General features: G+C 45.1%; 1 protein-coding gene across 1 annotated transcript in view; it reads left to right on the top strand.

The window, feature by feature from the left end:
- LOC135372419 (serine/threonine-protein kinase SIK2-like) overlaps positions 1–20940 on the top strand; it is a 107136-nt gene that overhangs the window by 70007 nt on the left and 16189 nt on the right. The window contains exons 3-6 of the mRNA XM_064606034.1: positions 9770–9833; positions 16042–16161; positions 17624–17665; positions 18021–18145. Coding sequence (XP_064462104.1) covers positions 9770–9833; positions 16042–16161; positions 17624–17665; positions 18021–18145 — 351 coding nt within the window. The remainder of the gene's footprint in view (positions 1–9769; positions 9834–16041; positions 16162–17623; positions 17666–18020; positions 18146–20940) is intronic.

Consider the following 20940-nt stretch of genomic DNA (forward strand, 5'->3'; position numbering starts at 1 on the left):
TATCATACATGTTACCATGTAAGAATAATTGCAGCGTTATTGGCGATTGGATCCTCGAAAATAGTAATAAAGAGCGAGATTAAGGGAAGCTGGCGGGCCGACAACTTTATTTTGGTAACCACGAATGGTGTGTTATAACCAGCAAAACATTCTGCAACATGCGTGCACCTCCTATACTGTCCAAATCCTATACTTTCATTGTTCAACGCTATAACCCGCAAAATTGTGCCTGCACACACACACACACACACAAACACCACACACACAAAAAAAAAAAAGACATCATGATCTTTTGCACACTATATGATTACTGTGTGCTTCCAATGTGGTTACGTTCAACGGAAGCTTCTTCCTAGACAGGAATACGGTGATGTCCGAATACACACATATAACATCCGGTTTTGCACCCAATTATACAGGGTGTGTGCAGATAAACCTAACCGGCATTTGCGCACTTAGCTTGTTGTCTACATAACGGACGACCGGGGCGCGTTTATGCGTGCGAAATCTACAGACAAATTGTGGAAGCCATACTCAGAGTAAAAAATTGCAGAGCGACGAAAATGTCGACTTCTAAGCATTTGCAGAGGGCAATATGGCGGTCTCGGGAGAGTTGTGTCCAGGCGCCGCTAGGGGCACTACCGATGAGGATCCATGTGGGACATCGTTTTGGTTTCTGCTCTGATAGCGCCCCTAGCGGTACCTGAACACAAATCTCCTGCATTCGCCATGTTGCCCTATTCTGATGCACGGAGGCCGACGTTTTCGTTGCTCTGTTTATTTTTTTACGCTGATTATGGCTTCCACGATTTTTTTCGAAGATTACGCACTCATAAATGCGCCATCGTGCACCACCGGACGTTCGTCAGTTAAGTAGCCAACAAGTTAAGTGCGCAAATGCCGGTTAGGTTTACCTGCACACACCCTGTAGATTAAAAGACAACACCAAACTTTTACCAATTCAGAACTCTTTCGCGTAGAACGTCGTGATGTGAAAGTGACGACCTGTTCGACCTGGCAGGACGAAAAACCCACCCAACGCGGCAGAAAAGGGGAAAATAAAAATGGTCACTTTCGTCCTAAAACGCTGCCAAAACAAGAAATAGGCGATGCACGTCTACCCGTTGAGCACTACTCCACTCATGCCAATCTCATCTCTGACATCATCCATGACGTCGTCGCTGCTGCTCTAATTTCGGTTGGCCGTGAAACGTGCGTTGTCAGACAATCTGCTCCGGAAATAGCCCCAGTATACATAATGGCCCTCTCTTTTTTTGTTTGCTTTCTTTTTTATCCCGGCCCCTGGAGAGGACTCATTCAGAAGCATCCATTCACCCGAATTAGTATGCGCCTTCCGAATGGAAGCCGAGGTTGTTTAGATAGTGTCCCACGGGAGTCGATCGGTTGAAACGTAAATGCGGGAGTAAAGGTTGTAAAGCGATCCTTCGAGTGAGAGACGTGTATTTGCGGAAGGTTGCGAAGTGTAGGCGTAAACTTTCGTTCTCAGGCCAGCGCCGACAGCGTGCTGCATGGCGCGCTTTCCAATGGGTTCGCAAACGTTTGAATGTGTCGTTGCTGCGGAGCATTGATGTCCCCCGTCGTAGGTGTTTGTCAAGTCGCTGTACGAAAAACAACACCTGAATTGTGAAAGACGTGGGTCAACCGCGTTTGGTATTTGGTTGAAAAAGGTGATTTACGTACAGGATAATACCCACATGAATCGCAGTATGAGAGAGAAAGAGAAGGGTCTGGCACACAGTGGCGAATGTTTTCTTTTTACTCTCATTTCTCATTTTACTTCTTTTTCCTGTTTCCACGCTCCTAGTGAAACCTGCAACCGCTGCTGTCTATGTTGACTCGGGTCAGAAGTCCACGATGAATCGCCGTGTTCTCGAAAACTATATGTCGTAAGTTATCTCACAGAATGACACGTACCCCGCAGAGTTTGTTTCGAAGGTTTCCAATGTATCTGCTCTTTGTGATACAAAACTTTAAAAAAGAGAGAGAGAGAAAAAGTAAAAACCTTCAGGCTGCTCCAGTGTAGCTTTATTATCGCGTCATTGTTTCTCTGTGAGAGCTCGCGGTAATAGTTGAAGCTACTTATCTTGGTTTCTACTGCGAGCTTTTCTCCCTTTTTCCTGCTGTTGTGAGACAACGAGCCCGTTAAATCGCGGATGACGGTTGCCATGGGAATTGTCCCCGCTTCCGGAGTTTTGCCCGAGTGCCTTCGTAATGCTACACAAATAAGCCACCCTCCGGCGTGCTTGAAAAGGATTTGTGTGTTTACGAAAGGAAAACATGCAGTGACCAAGCAATACGCTTTTATGGCCACCTGTTAAGCTGCGCAGCGAGAAATCAAACGACAATGACAAAAAGGTTAAATGAAGAGTGCGCTAAGATTGTGGCCAACTGTGGATCTGGCTCAAGTTACTTAAGAAACGAAACGAAATTACAGTTACAGCTATCACGTGAAAATAGTGACTGAGCTAGAGCTGCAGTAACCTCTTGTGGAAACGCGACTAGTTACAGCTACTGTAACTTACCTTTTAAGGAACGAAAGGCGAGTAAATGTAACTCTCGAAACCTTGTTTTAGCGCATGTACTGTTCAACCGCAATTACATCACTTGCTCGTTACACTTAAAAGAGCACTGAGGGGTTCCCTCATGTTCTTTTCCGTTTCTAGTAGTTTCTAGCTGTGGCATGTTCTGCAACAAATAAAATGCGAGCTCCTGCGAAAGAAGAGGAGCGCGGGAGGCATCTGTTCTACATACCTCGAAAAAATCCTACACTCTTGGGAAGAGCTCCTTGCAAAACGAAGGACGGAGGGGAGGGTACGTCGTGACGTCACCCATTCTCCTGGCAAGGAACCCATCGCGTGACTGGTGACGTCACGCGAGCCGATCGTGACGGCCGTCCATGGCTGCTTTCTTCTAGCGTTTTTGTGAATGAACAGTGAATAGATCGTGAACTGCAGTGACAGCACGCTGCACAGCAAAAATATTTTGCATACGGGTTGGGACACTTTCATAGATGTGCACTTTTAAAAATGAACTTCACCGCATAGCACGCTCCTAGCCAACCATCATCAGTTCATCACGAACGATATCGTTATCTGCCCCGATTTGTTGAAAACGGGAGGCGTACGCCTTTTTTGTGACACTTATGCTGTTCATAATTGTCACAAAAAAGACTGAAGGGAGTGACACCGCGCCTGTATCGGTCCACATAGCAACTGAAAGAGTCCAGGTCGTCTTTAGTCCAGGAGGTGTTGTCTATCGTGTGATCCTCGATTTAGGGTACAACCGTAGTTAGGCTGCTCAACGTAACACGCCAGCACGTAGCCTCCGTACACGACAGCGCCGCGGAGCGTTCAGACTGTGTCGTTGAATTGCAGAAAAGAATACACTGGCCGTTGCAGTGCAACGTCCCTTGCGTTCCATTTGTCGTTTTGTTCGCTCCTGGTTCGTTGCACGAAAACGGCGAGCGGAATTCGCCATTTGTTTCTGAGGTTGGCTCATAATCCACCTCACACTCACACCACTGCAGTTGCTTGGCATAGTTGGACAGTTATCGCACCAACAATCAGTCGCCACCGGCTGCGCTGCATGCGCGTTGCGAGCCCAGCGCCGAACGCTCCAGGCTAGGCGCCTGCGCAGACCGTACGCGCGTGCGTTACGGTTCAGCATGACAGCAGCTGGAGTAGCTTTCGTCGACCTGACAGGCTGGCTTGCTGATCTCCCGAGAGAGTAACTGAAAGGGCAGCGTGTCGTAATCTTCATTCTGGGCACGTCCTTGCAGAAGCTAAGACAGCGTAGACACGGAACACCCTCGCGAAATTCCACCACGCGCGAGCTTTGCGCTAGCATAGGAGGCTGTATTAGGTTGAACCGCGCTGAAAGCGAGAGGTCCATTGTATTGTCCGCCGTGTTCAATGTGTGTAACTCCTGTGGCACAGAGGGAGTCCGCATTTTTATTTTCGCCATACTGCATCCTGCAACACATAGGCGTGACGTGGGATTGAAACAGTGGTCGGTCATCTTTATTCGCAGCTCCCACATGCTTTTACGTAGGTGTCGTTAGCCAGTTTTGTATGACCGAGATTTATGTCACGAGAGAAAGAGAAGAACAAAAATTGTTCTGTACAGGTAGGTTCACCAAACCGGAGAAAATAACGCAGGAGACAGCGTAAGAACCACTTTGTGTTTAGTTCTCAACCAGGGCTCTTGATCCCAAGGTTGAGGGTTACATCTCGGCCATATATGGGCGTCAGCAACCTGGTGGCGGGGTACTACAAGTACGTATGCTACAGTGGTCGCTTCAATCCAACGTGCATCGCGTTCATTGGTCGTTCCCTTCGCTTTTCGTTCGTTTATACACTCAACCCACCGCGGCTCCCTACACTGCGCTGCATGAAAATCAGGAGGGCGACTATACCTCCTTGACCCCACCTTTCGACACCCCTGTCGTCCGCACTTCACTTCCGCATCCATTTTCACGAAGAACCTTTACAACGCATAGAATAACTCGTTTCTTTTCTCTTTCTTTTTAAATCGAATTGACCAAAGAGCATTTCAGCGGACGTTAATAACAAAATATACAGGGTGTTTCACCTAAAGTACGAAAAATTATAAGTTGCGACGTGCTCACCGGAGGATTGTGGAACTTTCGGCAATAACCTTCTGGAAACTTTTGCCACCATTGAGGAAGGTTTTGGACACTTTTTAATTGCGGGAAATTTATTTTTGTCAATTGAACTTTGAAAATTGCCAAGCTAACCTCACTTTTTTTACAGAAATATGCAACAGAAATAGTCGAAAAAAATTAGTAAAAACTACGCTTCAGCCCCGCCTGCTCGATTTTCGCGAAGAAGCGCACTCGAATTGTGCGTCTAGTAGAGGAAGTATCCCCGCCTTCATTTGTGTTGCCTTCTTTGTGATACGACGGTTGCTTCGTTTTCTTCGTGATAGGACGGTTGTCCCCAGCATCAATCTCAAAGCGGGGGAAACAAAGGTAAAACAAGTGGCGGGAACACTTCCTCCTCTCCCCGCATCTCCAGTGCGCCCTTCTTTGCGACAATCTAGCAGGCTGGGCTAAAGCGTAATTTTTACTATTTTTTTCCCGACAATTTCTGTTGCGATACTGTGCATAGTTTTTGTTGGGTCTGTGGTTATCCATGGAGGCCTTCATATTTCTGTAAAAAAAAGGGGGTTCGCTTGGCAGTTTTCAAAGTTTAATTGAAAAATAAATTCCCCAATTGATTGCCCAAAGCCTTTCTGAGTGGTGGCAAAAGTTTCCAGAAGGTAATTGCCGAAAGTCCCACAATCCTCGGTCGAGTACGTCGCCAGTTAGAATTTTTCATCACGTTAGGTGAAGCACCCTGCATATTTTGCGATACGTCTCGATGACCCACAACGCAATAGACCTCTCCCTGTTTGTAAACAAATGAAGTCATAGTGTTGGAAAGCGCCACCAGTTTAGTAGAGTTGAACTACGCCCGAAGCTAGGGGGCGAACAAGGTCGCGCCCGAATCCACGGTCTTCGAGGGGCTATCGATGGTCCATGAAAGGGACGCGACTTTCGGTCCTACTTTTCTTTCTCTAGGAGTCAGCGAACAAGTGCCCATGCGTGGAACCCAGCCTTCCCCTTCCGATTTGTTTCGGTTTCAGTCTGTGTACCAACGTCATGATGACGCTTCTCGGGTAGAGGTCTATTGACGCCGTCTGGCCAACCGTTCCGTGATCAAGTGTTGTCCGGGAGGTCAGAAAAGTGGGGAACCTCTGCCCTATCTAGCCAAAACACAGTCTGTTCTGGGCTACATCCTTTTGGGGGACATCGCGTAACGGGACGTATCTTGAAAAGTGTGTCATTCTGTTTACAATATCTTGTGTGATGCAGGCTGTAAGAGGAAATAAGATTTTTTTGCGGAAAGAAAACGGGAAAGAAACCGCTGAATGCATAAGAAGGCGCACTGTGACCAAACGTGTCGAGCACGTCAAGAAACGACAACGAAACGAATAACTGGTTCTGCAATCGGTTCCATAAGCTCTTACCCTCGCATTGAGATTTTGCTTGGGACTGATGACAATCCATCAACATTGCCCGGGTGAATGACGTCAGAGCCGTCGGAAAGGGTGAGCGTCGCGCAAGCCAAGTTCTCAGCCGAATAGACAGCCGGCTATTCCTGGTGGAAGGCTCACGCAAAGCAACGCGCGTCTGACGTCAAGACGGACGTCCTCCGTAGACGTTGGCGCGTGAATGCGTTATAGCACACGCGCGCACAATGGCTTCGCGCAGTCATCTTTCATTTGGAAAGGTCAGGTCGCAGTGACGTAAGGGCCGTTCGTTACGCCCAAACGCCCGATATGTGGGATGATGTGACAGACCAATTCCCGCAGTGACGTAGCTGTACTTTTCTGCGGGCGAGCGGCAGAGAATTTTAAATTAGACGACGCTGTTGGAGAACGATCTTTCTTCACGCTAGTGGTAGTGGAGTTCTGAAACCTTCTTGAGTCGGTAAATGGACGTATCATGTAACGAATTACAGTTGTCTCAAAAGTGTGAAGCGGAGCATTAGACTTTCCGGGGGCGGCACAGCTCACTTGGTGCTTTCTCAGGGCAGGGAATTTGGAAGGCCTGCCTGTAATTTCTGGCCCTAGACGCATTTGGTCTTGGAGCATAACGCTACTCACGTGTCCAGTTTCTCTATGGGAGTTGCTTTAAATAAAAGAAGAAGAAAAAGAACTGTGTATTTGGGGTACGGGTAATTTTTCTTTTGTGGGATATGTTGTTTTTCTGTATTATTCAGTGTTTGCGCAAACGTTTTATAGTGAAATTCAATTCCTACCTAAAGCCACGTGAATCTATAGATTCTATATTCTATACTTCTACTATATATTCTATAGATAGAATCTATGTGTTCGAATATACTTTACAGTTCTTTTAGCGTAGCTGTCAGACAACTTTGACGAGGGTACGATTGATTTCATTGTCCGTGGTACTCGCATGTGCTCCTGAATGTTTGTTGACAGCCCTTTCCGCAAGCTGTATGATCCTGGACTCGTTAGCCTCCACAATACCGTCACTGCTGTAGGCCTCATCGTCAGACTACAGAGTCGTACACACTTTCGTTTTGCGGCCACTGTCCGCACCTTCACAGATGTGGTAACGCTCCTGCACCGAAATGATGTGCAAGGAAACTCCTCGAACCTTTCCTGTAACACGCAACGAACTACGCATAGCTGGCGTTCGGAAGAAAAGCGAGCTTCCTGACGCGGTCGTTCAACGCCTCGCTGTGGACTATCTTCACAGCAACCATAATCATGACACGTACGTTTATACAGGCATCAACGCGGATAAAAACACCGCAGACCCGAGGGATGCAACGCTACCGCGTACCGTATCCCCTTGCTCAACTTCTACTGGGATAGATCACTCGTAGACGGAAAGTAATCAGGGTTCCCAATCGGCGATATTCGTTCTCCTCTGTAAAAATCAGAAGTGCAGGGCCGAATCGAGGTCGCGTTGGCCAGTGTGCGGCATGTATGGGCTGGTCACATCTCATTCCCTATACCATCATGTTGAACTATTACCTGTATATAAGGTATCGTATCAAGCTACAGTCTCTTGAACCAATTTCTATGCACGGTGTGCTATAATAATATTCCTGACTGGACACCAGACCTCCTTGACCGCACCTCTCTCGACACATGGAGTACATGGAAGACTGCAAATACATATGCAAGGTGGAGCTCAACAGCAGGACAGCGCTATTAACTCGAGGCCAGGTAAACTTTTAAGGGAATTTCAAGAACGGTTCAGTAGAGAGCAAGTCAGCCGTGATTGGCTACTTTGCATACGTGACTAATTACCGAGCTTGTTTCAAGATTCTCTTTTCCCGTAGTCCTCGAATCGCTCTTCAGTGACTGCGCGCACTCGTCAGTCGGTGCCCTTTTTTACTCAGGAAGCGGCGTGCGAAGGAAAAGAGTCACTTGTCGTCTTGCCGGTGTCGTGGCACTCTTGTAGTCTCGTGGTACGGAGGGATGTGCCTCCGGTGTCTCTGCAATCGATAACCTTCTCCTGGAGTCGATCGATTTCCCTTTATCGATTGACCTTGGACGGCCAGCGATTGGTCCACGTTCTCTCTGACGTCCTCCTGCGTGGTGGTTCCGCTCGATGGTCTCAGCCGCTGGCTCATTACTCCGCTATGGAACGGGCTGCTTTCGACGCGTATTATTGATAGGTGACGAGAGCTATTGAAAATCCGGCACAGAATTGAAGCGGTGGTCGACCGTTCAGCTAGTGCCTCGTCGCAGCTTTTCTATGACACTACCTGGACCGTCGGCGATGTGTGGAAGAGCCACGGGCTACTGTAAGCGTGATGTACATTGCTGTCATCAACTTTTTTTTTTCTTTGGCAGAATCACTCAGGCTCTTACACATAACAAATAAAGCACTCCAGCAGCCCATCGTTATAGCGAAGTCACCATTACCGGAAAAAATTCGGTGAAAGCGGAGGTTCACAGAGATAGTGCCAGTAGCCTCGTGAGCGCTAGAAAGCACGACAGCAACCTTAAACAAGTATTGGAGCGATCAGAACAACTGGTGAGCATCTTAACAACTTTTTTTTTTTAAATAAAGATGAACACCGAAAGAAAGAAAAACACGTAAGCTGGGTTTGCCGTGCAGGTTTCCGTCAGCTTACCGTTCGCTCTGAGCTGGCAGGAGACATGGATAATCGAGTTCGGGACGCACGCTTCTCGGTCGGGACAGCGTGAGACTTTGAATAAAGCCACAATTCGAAAAAATGGGTTTAGTTATAACTATTGCTTTCAGTGCTTAATTTCTCAGGGATTCGGTGGGAGAAATTGGTGGCTATTTCGCTCACCAGGAATCGGTGTTTTCCGGTGGAAATATTTTGAAACGTGAAGACAACCGGTGGAAACCGGCGAGGAACGTGACGGGAGCTTCCCATGCATACAGTGAAACAACACTTGATGCCCTCGTGTTTTCTTTTTAATTACAATGCAAACTGTTAAAATCAGGGATTGATAAGTTTGTGAGGGACATGTTAGCGATGCAGGTGACATCGTACGCCGCTCTTTTCACTGCAAGCAATTAGCATCGAAACTTTCTTGTGGAAGGCAAATCTTTCAGTCGGTCCGTGTCCTAGTTTTCAGTGTTTGTGGAAGAGGCGAATAGTTTGCACTGGTATACCCCATGGTCTCTAGGTTCTCTAACTGGGGTACTTCCTGACAGGGAACTGAGAGGGGCACTTCTCTATTCTCATTATGCAGATTTATTTGTAAGTGGCTTGTGTCCACCGAACTTGTAAAAAATTTAGCGGCGTACGTTTATCGGTGCTTTTCAGTAAATACCGAAGACCGGCAACCCTAGTTATAACGAAGGTTTACTATATCGAAGTTTGCTACGACGCAAAGAACCGCGACCGGAACTATCGCAGGTGTATGCTTTTGCACATCACAGTCATTTGTACTACTATATATCTTGAAGGAGTATACTATAGCTTGAACTCGACCTACCGGTGAAGCATTATATAGTGCCCTCGGCTGTTAAAATCCCAAAGCGCGTGATACAACATGTAGGGTACAAAAGCATCGTAAGAGTCGTTTTCTGTGGCAGTTTCGTTTCGTTTCGTAGCTGGAGATATGTATTCAGTAGCCTTTGAGCTGATGACACGAAGCCCGCGTTAGTTGTTTTCCATGTGTGTCTCGCACTTTTCTAAAACATCTGTCCATGTATTCCTTGCAGGTAATGGAGACGGAAAACATGCTTTACTTAGTTTCGGAATACGCTAGCCAAGGAGAAATTTTCGGTGAGTACCAGTTTTAGCATGATCTTCTTTTTAGCAGTGCCAAAAGCTTAACGGCAAATAACAACAACTTTATTGTGAGATGATGAATGGGGAGTTTCATCGCCAGGGCCGATATTCTACCCCACTGCAACCAGATCTCGAACATGTATACAAACATCCGTGACTCCACAGTTATAAATATTTCAGCACAATACGTCCGATTAAGTGTCGAGCGTTCATAATTCACCTACGGAGTGATGCAGACGTGTGATGGACTTGTCATCGTGCTCGCTCTTTGACGCACTTCGAACGGAGTTGTTTGAACGACGCAACAAAGCCTGATATAGACCTATGTCAGGCTTTGTTGTGCCGATTATGACGGGGTCTGTGAGACGGCGATGGCATAGAAGAATTAAGGATAGGATCCTTGACACCGTCTGTTTCCGTAAGTTGATCTAGCCGCCCTGCGACTCGCATGATGTGTTCGCTGAAAAATATGGACTGTAGGCAGGCGTCTTGTGTGGTGGAGGCGCACACCAATAGTATGAACCAACTACGAGATTAAGGCCAGTATTGCCATGCGCTTCACGCGGCATTGCTCCGGTTGTGAGAAGCCCAAGCGTTCGGACGTTCTCAAGGATGTTGAATGTTCTGTTCCTAACCAAGTACTACTATAGTTTTCTGGAACATCGACCGCCTCCTCAGTCATGGGTGATCGGTATATTGATCGGTGTTTATCATAGTTGTCTCGCGACGTGACGCCGCAAATTATCACACTTGCAGAGGTAACCGGATGCGACATTTCTCTTATGGCGGCCCAATGTGCCGTTCACCTTGATTGATTGATTGTTTCTGTGTTAGCGACGCGAAGCAACATGTGCATCTTCGTGGATCAGTTCGACAGGCACTTGGGGAACTTGGGCCCGGAAATTACCATCGGATGTAAATTCCGAAATGGGAGAAAGGGTCTCCGGTGGCGGAGGGGGTGGCGGGAGTCCTTCGTGCTACGTCTAGAGGCTCTGCCACATCAGCATAGGTGCGGCGAGGTTGCGCTTTTGAAGTGGACATAGTGGCAGACAGCTCTTCTCGGTTTAGAATGAAGTCAAGGTCGAAGAGGTACCTGCTATTTCTGAGAAATAGGTCTACCGAATGGTTTACCTCTTTGTTCCGGGAATCCGTCTGGCGGGTAAGAAGAGAGCTAGTGTGATTGTGATAATCTTGGGAAATTTGGAGAAACTCAGTGGTTCCGTCAGTATAGACGGATCCACAGTTGCGGAACCACCATCTCCATTTTTTTTCTTTTCATATCCATTCCATTTGATTCCAAGGTGCGACCGTTTGAATGCTTCGTGGTGGCTGCCCACTTCCTATTGGAATGTCGGAGTCTTATTGATGTTTAGGTAATCACGACAAAGCCCATGAGTGCCGGCGCCACAGGATTCGAGCTTAGACTTCTCTATTTTCCTGTCAGAAGACTATGTGTTTATGTCGTCCCTAAATGGAACTTGTCTCGGCTCTATATTTCTTTCTTTGCCTGTTAAGAGTCCACCATACAACTGGAGACAAAAGTTAATTCCACGGGGACCTTTGGATTCGACAGGGCGTCGATGTATACGTTGTGCTGGTAACGAATAGCGGCAGTAAGCCTTTCTTGGAGTGCGTCTCATCGACTTCATTTTGATAAGTGCATCGGGTTCCTCCAACCGGCGGCGTCAACAACTTCGTCTGGTGTTGAGCCACCAACGCTCGCAGTGGTTTCCAATTCCAAGACTACACTTGTGGTCAGGGCCGGTGAGGGGGGGGGGGAGCAGTCGGGGATGGAGCCACGTTGTCTGGGCCTCTTCATGGGCCCGCTTGACCGAAGGCCCGACGTCTGCTAGAGACGTGAGGATGGGGGCCCGGGCAGGACTCATCCGGACTGTCATCCCAGGGCCCGTAATTTCTCTCGTCGGCCCTGCTTGTGATTGCGTGCGGGACATCGAGGGATCCCCCAGGTTATGTGGAACCTCAACCTCGGTAGTTTAACAAAGTGTGTGTTGTAGGGACGTCTCCTTCCTTACTTGATTGGAAAAATTGGCAGTTGGACCAATTCGTGTGTTTCGCCGGTCGTTTCAGGTCAACTCGCTCCATCACAGTGTGCTCTTTCTTGTTCCGTCTAGAAACATCGACGGATTTGGGCGGAGCCCCTACGGAGCACCGTCGTCATTTCCGCACCCTGCAAAGCCGTCTCTATTCGCGAATTCGACTGGTCAGTTTGGAACGGCATTTTCTGCTCCGCGGCGGAGAAAGCGTGTTTTACTGGTCGGTCCTGATTGGATTCGCGTGTTCCACTGGCCGTTTCCGATCAACTCGCTCCGCGACAGAGTGCTCCTTCTTGCCCCGACGAGAAAGCTCGGACTCGGCCGGAACACCAACGAACCATTCTCGTAACTTCCGCATCTTCAAGACCGAGCAGCGGCAAGTGTTGGGCAGACTCCCTAGTTTGCCGGATGTTGCGACAACTTCCGTCTGGCTCTTGGCTGAAGTCCGATTGTGTTTCGGTGATAGATCTGGATTTGGTCTCTCCGTATCGGATCTTGCTGCTCTGTATCCGACTTGGGTGCGTGCTCCTGTTCGACCAAGGAATTTGCCAGAACTTTTGTTGATACACATTTCGTTCCACGTACTCACGGGAACCAGAGATTCCATTCGTAATATGAGGATTGTTGCTCTAAACAAAGTTCGTTATGAACAAGCTCGACTCTGTAGTTTGTTACCCATTGTTTTATCTGGTTAATTTTTTCGTTAGTTTTCTGTCATGTCCCGTGTGTTATTACATTATACAGGGTGTCCACGCTAAGTGTGAACAGATTTTTTAAAAATATATATAACACCTTTTCCAAGATGAAATCAATTGCAATATAGCATATGCTAAAGGGGGTTATATCTCATATGGCCCGAGTGTGCATAAGGCCCAAGTGACCAAAACGTCCAAATGTTCATAAGACCCGAAAAAAAATTGGGCCTTTTGCGCATTTGGGTCATATGAGCAGGACAGGATAAGGTGTCCAGAAGGCCCTAACGTCCAGAAGGCCCTAACGCCCAGAAGGCCCAAATGATCATATGGCCCGAAAACCAGAAAGGAAGACTAACGGTGTATTTTTTCGACCGTATTTTTCAGTGTATAAGCGCCGTTATACATTGAAAAAAGTCTCTGAAGAAGTCCTGCGCGCCATCTAATGTCATCATATGCGCGTCATCATCCTGCACAGGACTTCTTCAGAGAACTTTTTTATATATAACGGAGCTTGTACACAGAAAAATGCGGTACTTTTATCAGTGCGAGTTATATGCGAGAAATATTTTTCTGTAAAATCGCTTTTCAGGTGTGACTGCGCAGGAATTGTGTCACACGTGTGCAACAAAGTTTACTCGGGTACTTATGCAATAAACAAGTTGAGGTTCCTCGTGCCGTTACGAGTTCTAAGAAGCGTTTACATGTCTCTTGTTCAAAGCCATCTTTCCTATGGCATCGCATGCTATGCCCTAACATACGATTCCACAATTAAAAGCCTGTGCATGTTGCCCAGAAAAAGACATTACGAGCGATGTTAGCTACGCCAAATAATGAAAGTATTACTTTTGCATTTAAATTGTTCAATATTCCTGACGTAAAAGTTTTACTTCAGCGCAGGTTATGTACCATCGTTTACAAACTGAGAAACAACTTACGTTCTTTACCATTTATTACTCTGAAGAGTCGTGAATGTACCATGCCTCTAAGAAACTACGACCGTTTTCTTTAGGTTTACCTAAGATAAGGACCAACTGCGGCTACTTTTCTTTTCAGTATTACGCTGTCAAGTTATGGAATTCATTGCCAGTGCATATACAAAGCAGAACATCAATGCATGTCCTTAAGACTCAACTTCATAATTACTTTATGCTTCAAGCTACAAATTAGCTGTTATCTCGGATTGACATTAACTGAATATTCTCATGTCACGGAATAGATCACGTTGTACTTACACATTTCATGTGTTTTCTCGTTTGCGTCTTGCATATATAGTTGTATTTATTTCTGCGCACGATTTGTTGGGTTGCAACTTATAGTTTATGAGTTCATTGATGTGTAGTCCTCAGTTACTGTTTGCCGCATATTTCAGCTATCAATTTGAGTACGGGTCAATTACACGCGAATAGCGTCTGATCCCTCAAGGTCATTCCTTATGTAACTGATGATGTTCATTCGTTGATGAAAAGTCGGAATTCCGTATGTAATGCCAATAAAAGAGCTTCTCTCTCTCAAAAATTCCACAGAATCGCTACGGCTTGGTATTTTGCTCGCGACTGAAATTTATTATGTTCATCAACCAGTGCCCATTTTGGACAATTGCACTCGGCCACTCAGTGGAATATGCTCCTTCTGCAGCGCGCATCTCACGTGAACACAAACAATGCGCTTCTTCCGCCTTGTGAAATGTAGTCTCCAAAGGGTTCAGTTACAGAATCAATTCGAAGGTGTTCGCATATTTGATAAAGCGCCATTTGGTCGAACGGCCCCGAAAAAATGGCCCCGGAAAATTTGGTGACGGAACAAATGGTCTTGGAAAAAATTGCACCAGTGGGTTAGAGCGGAAAAAACGGTCCCATGCGTAGGCGTGGTTTGCGACGTTCAGACCCCTCTCGAAATCGTACCTTTGGTAGCGCATCTGGAAGAGAGAAACGAGGAGTAAACCCTCGAGGAGTAAACCCTGAACCCCTCCAGAAATATTTTTTTCTGGCTACGCTACTGCCGTGCCCGGCTTGGATACCTTCGCAGAAAAAGCGCTACATATTGGGCGTCATAGCAGTATTCCAGAGAAGGTTGAAAAGCTTTTAATGCGGCAAACGAATCAGTTGTTCAATAAATATATTAGGCACAGAGCTTACCAATCTGTACCGAGCGAAATAGTGAACGCTCTAAGGATTCAATATTTATTTGTATTTTACTTTTTGTCACATTTATATCTTAGTTGCTTGAAAATTTGTTTCTTCATTTCCGTACTTTTATTAATATTTTTAGTTCAGTTACCTTTTTCTCCTCTGTCGCATTCAGCATTTAATTGATATTGCGCATATGTGCAAAGAAAATACAGTATCTAGGTCACTCCTAGTCTTCCTTCCTGGGTTTCGGGCCATATGAATATTTTGGCCTTCTGGGCATTTCGGCCTTCTGGACACCTTACCCTGCCCTTCTCATTTGACCCAAATGCTCAAAAGGCCCAAATTTTTTTCGGGTCTTATGAACGTTTGGGCGTTCTGATCACTTGGGCCTTATGCACACTTAGGCCATGTGAGATGATACCGCTAAAGGGCACTCCCTAGCAGGGCATTAGCAAAGTCCAAAGGCAATGTCTTAATTAACTTTCATTAATTAACTTTTTAATTATAAAAGCTACAAAGTTGTTCCAATGAGAACATCGGTTCCTTTCGGTAACCTGATATCGTAGCCGTTTTCAGAACAAAAATTCGTTCGATAGATCGCCCGCAAAAAATTCGCGAAGGAACGCCATTTTTTTCCTTTTTTTGTTCATTAAGCTTCTTAGAAGACGCGTCTTTCTTTCACCCCCAATGTGAGAGGGAGAAAGAGCACACTATCGTCTCTCGCGTCCTGGAAAAAGATTAAAAGGAAACAGAAAATGCAACACAAGATAAGGCCAGTTTCGATAGAGTCACCCGATACATTTGTGTTTGTTTTGTTTCCGCAAGTTAAAGATCATATTCGACGCATGGGGCAGCACCGTACTCCTTTCCCCTCTCACGTTGGGGATGAAGGAAATACGCGTCTGCGAAGATGCGCAATGAACAAAATAAAGAAAAAAATGGCGTTCCTTCACTAATTTTTTGCGGGCGATCTATGGGACGGATTTTTGTTCTGAAAACGGCTACGATATCAGGTGACCGAAAGGAACAGAGGTTCTCATTGGGACAACTTTGTAGCTTTTATAATTAAAAAGTTAAATAATGAAAGTTAATTAAGACATTGCCTTTGGACTTTGCTAATGCCCTGCTAGGGAGTGCCCTTCAGCATATGCTATATTGCAATTGATTTCATCTTGGAAAAAGTGTTATATATATTTTTAAAAAATATGTTCACACTTAGCGTGGACACCCTGTATAAGTACTTTACAAGAGCGGTAGGAGAACGAAAAAAATGTAGCCATACAAAATCAAGAGCTTCTCATAAGTCATGTCCTTTTACATTCAGATTTCATCTCAACGCACGGCCGCATGCCAGAGCCCATGGCAAGGCGCAAGTTCTGGCAGGTGTTGTCAGCCATAGAATACTGTCACAACCACAAAGTAGTTCACAGGGACCTGAAGGCAAGTACACCCTCAAATTTCTCGCCTGTAATGAAAGATGCGTTGAGGAACAAACTTAAAGGGGTCTCAAAACTATTGCCTTGTATCGTGTCCCATAATAGTATTTTCTTTTATTTATCCACTCAGTTCCCTCTTAGTGAAAACTGACACATTCCATTTTACTTTTTGTATTGTTTGCGTATGAAAAAATCAGAGAGCCAAGAAATATAGAACTTTCATAGTGTTTCTTTTTTATTTTTTTTACTTTTGCTGCTTTTGTGGACCACAGAGGCTCTAGGAGGCCGGAAGAAAAAGCAATCGTTAGCCACAGCTTGTGTTACTATTTTTCTTTTTTGAGTAAATTGATAGTTAGTGCTGACTTGCAGTTGCACATCGATAGAAAATTGTCCTTGAACAGTTTTTGGCTCTGGCTCCATTTCATATTATGGCTTTGTTTTTTCCTAGTTATTTATTTTCCTAGATATTTTCCTACCTATTATACTTCATCCACATATCATATCATTTTTATCTGTTGTCCAGCCCTAGAGTTATCTGATGTCTGCCGACGACCTCACGAACCTGATTGAGATAAACAGATGCTTGCATGTGAATGTAATGAGTCAAACCTCGTTACAGCGAAGCGCGATATAACGAAGTAATTGACATTCCCCGTAAGGCTGCCATGGTATTTTAAGTCATGATTTTAACACCCGCTAGAACGAGAGTTTTTCACGCGCATGGTACTTTGTGCGATGCTTCTGTTCTGTCTCTCTCCTCAACCACCTTATGTAGGCAAGGCAAAAGATAGTCGCCTGCAGTAATTGGGCTTGCGTTGTGCGCGCCGCTGGTCGTCTGCTAGCCGGCGACGGTGTACCCGGAGAGGTAGATGCAGGAGTGGGCGGCGGCCGATTCACGGAGTGTAGTTTCCGTCGCAGGTACGAGTGATGCGCACGCGTATCGTTCATAGCGGCACGGAAAAGTGTTCATACTATGTACCCTGAAATGTAACACGTTATTTATACTGCGTTCGTGCGCGGACTTAAAAAAAATTCCGTGATCGTATATAATCGCGATGTTACTCCATATGCACGTTTATGTTGCTTGTGCCTTTAATTCGCGGAATAAATCTATTCAAATTTCATCAATTTCGATACAACAAAATATTCGATACAACGAAAGAAATCCCCTCGGCCAAATCTCGTTGTCTAAGAACGAAAGAAATCCCCGCGAATTTCGTTATACCGAGGTTCGACTCCATATAGCCTCGCATAGTGCGCTAATTTGTGCGTAATACGCTAGTTTTCTCACTTATTGTTGTGACTTCATAATACATTTATACGCTGTGCGAGACAAAATTTTGTTTGGACAAGGAAGCTGGACAGATATTTGCTTTTAGTTACTACATTGTAGTCCATATGAAGTTTATAATGTGGACTAATATTTTGTGTACATGTAAACAGGTATATACTTTTCCACATTTCAGGCAGAAAATTTGTTGCTGGACACCAACATGAACGTAAAACTTGCAGGTATGTCCCACATCAGATTAAAATTGTAACTCCTCTTGGAAACATTCTGCAATGAATAACTTGTGTGAGAGCTGCATATGGGTCATGGTTTAAGGGTCCTTGCCAGGACACCACAGCACTTGTAATGACCGCCCTGTGCGAACAAAACTTAAGGTAATTGGAGTCAATAGATGATCCGTTCAGGGTATTTTATGAAGCATTTTTTTATCCGATACTCCACAGACCTTTCTTCCAAAAGTGCCAAAAATTACAAAAGTACACATACAAGCCTGTTCCCTACTTTTTGTCATTGTTGAGGAATTATGCACCAACCTGTTCACTTGTTTCTTCCATTGATTTGAATGTCTTTGTGCAGACTTTGGATTCAGCAACTTCTTTTCTGCCAACAACCACTTAACCACATGGTGTGGAAGCCCTCCCTATGCAGCCCCTGAAGTCTTTGAAGGAAAAAGATACATAGGCCCAGAGATAGATGTATGGGTATGTGTGCAACTTCTGTCTCATTTCTTCACGCGCTACATATACTTTTGTCACTGTTGAATACACCCTAGCTCTCTGGTAGTGCTTCGAGCAGTACTTGAGAAAGGACACAAGAGGCACCATTATGTTGGTTTAGAGTCTGAGATTTGGTTTACAGTCGCAGTCTATAGAAATTATATATTTAATCAAATAAATAACAAAGAAAATAATGGACAGGGTTTCAGTTCTTTTTTTTTTTTTTTTTTTCCGTTATACAATTCAAGTTTCAATTCGATATTCAATTTTAGGATTTTCAAGTATAGGCATGAGCTACTGAAGCTTGGCAGACATCACAAGGGTGTTGAGGTTGATTGAGGACTGTTTTCTGATGTTTTTAAACGTAATCAGCAAGTTGTGTCCGGCTTTGGTGGCTCGATTGCTTTGCAGAACAAAAACCAGGAGCTACAGTGACATCAACCCAGTAAAAGTACTGCCCAGAAAAATTCCATTATTAATAATTGGAATTTTGAAATACTTGCACGGTAACCGTGATCATCATAAGAAAGCTCATGGCAGCATTATTTGTCTTTGTTTTGGGACCAGGCTGTCGCCACAGTCCCTTGCTGTTGCTTTAAAGTGAGATCCATTAAGTTTAAATTTTACTTCAGTTGCCATAGAAAATATGGCAATGAAAAACTTTTGTGGATTCCTGCCAGCAATGAGAGAGAGAGGAAAAACAAGTAAAGTGAAAAAAACTCTAGCGACATTGGAGCCTTTTTTTGCCAACAATCAGAGTTAGCCCAAGGTAAAATGGCATATATACAGGCAAGCTGGTTGAGAAACTCCCTGCTAATAAGAGCCTGAGCGTGGACACATAGAAAGCACGACACAGCTAAATCAGTCGGTCGTGCTTGTGTTGTGTCACGCTTTCTGTGTGCCCACGATCAGGCTTTTATTAGCCTCTCAGAGCACAGCATTTATCTCAGTAGCTAATAAAGTTTGTTTTTATGTGCAAAGAGCCTTTAAAAAAGTATTTCCTAGACTCCAAGGAAATACCCCATGAAACACAGCTCAAAGTGAAACATGAACCAAAAAACTGTACAGGTTCGCCAAGATAAACTTCAGGGTTTGTAACGGAGAAAATAGAATAAGTGTCGGGAAGTTAAAGTAGGTGCTAGAGGACATATTATGCCCCCAAAATTTATGTCGATACTGCCACTTGGTCCGTTTCTCTACAGACAAATTGTGAAAATAAAAAAAAAAACGCCACTGCCTAACATTTCCAATCAGCTATACCTGTGTTTCAGCTCCTTCTGTGAGATGGCAAAACGGTCGAACGCGGTTTCGCAGACGATATCAGACCAAGTGAACAAATGGAACTGAATGCAGATGACTACTGTGCAAAGTCGTCTGCAATGCCGCGTTCGACAGTTTCTCCGTCTGGCGGAAGGAGCTGAAACATAGGTACAGCCGATTGGAAATGTTAGGCAGTGGCATTTTTTTTAAATTTTCACAATTTATCCGCAGAGAAATGGACCAAGTGGCAGTACTGACATACATAAAATTCTGGGGCATAATACGTCCTCTAACATTTACTTAAGCTTCCCGACACTGTTTCTATTTGTTTTATCTCAGTTACAAACCCTGAAGTTTATCTTGGCGAACCCTGTATTTATTTTACTTTGTACTAAATATTGACGTCGCTGAAAAACTGTGTACTCAAAATATAAATGCCGTTAGTGAACATTCCACATTTCCACCTTTGAAAGGACTGGCAAGGCGTCATATACCGTATTTACTCACGTATTGAACGCACCCAAACTGGAGCGCTCAGACTTCAGTAGCACAGCCGGATCGTATCGCGCCCAGATCGTGCAGTCAACGAGAAGGAGCGCCTGGCACCAGAGTGATGAACAACGAATGCGACGGACATTGTGGAGTATTGTGTCTATGCTTGATAAAAGCACGTGATAGAACAGAGGACGATTTGATCTGGGAGAAACGCGATGTTCGATTCTGGAGAGATAGCCCCGGATATCTCCGAATAAAATGGGAGTTACGTGTAGGGTTCCAATTTTCCCCCGTGTATTGAAGGCACCCCCTCAATGATGTGATGTTTTTGGGTAAAAAATGTGCGTCTTATATGCAAACAAATACGGTATTTGGTTTCTGCCATCATTCATGCAAGTTCTTGTCTCCTAGCAAGGGTGCAAGTACCTCACCAGTCCATGCCTCTAGCTGCAGTTACATGAATGCGGCAGAAGTGCATTGTATTGAGTTATCGCTCCTTCTCGTACACATTCTGACCAGTGCATTGATTGATGTGACCCAGTTGGAGACGATCTGTTGCGATAAGTCGGTTCAATATGTTTTTTTGAATGGTGGCCAGCACTTCTGGCCGGGAGACCTTGGAGGAACAGTGTTGCTAAGCATGCGGCAGGTTATCTGCATCTTTACGTCATTCTCAAAATTACTTTCTCGCCAAGATGAGGAACGTTATATTGCGAAAATACAATGCGAGACTATTACATTGCAGTGACATAAGTTTGGTAGGATTCTGATGGCACAAGATTCAGTCCAGAGTGGCACATTAAGCATTTACTGTGTGGCAGAAATTTTGTGCTTTGAAACAGTCCCATGGGCCTGGGTAACTTCTGTCCTTTGGAAGTTTTAACTACATGATAAGAAATGCCCTAAGGTTGGGCTTTGCTCATTTGTGTCCTCCCTCCTGCAGAGGTGGGCAAATGCCCTCACCTCAATTTTTGTCACAGATGTTTTTCCTCACCTCACCTCATTTTTGGGGGGACTTTGTTCCT

The sequence above is a fragment of the Ornithodoros turicata genome, unplaced genomic scaffold (assembly GCF_037126465.1).
Source record: "Ornithodoros turicata isolate Travis unplaced genomic scaffold, ASM3712646v1 Chromosome15, whole genome shotgun sequence".
Taxonomy (NCBI): domain Eukaryota; kingdom Metazoa; phylum Arthropoda; class Arachnida; order Ixodida; family Argasidae; genus Ornithodoros; species Ornithodoros turicata.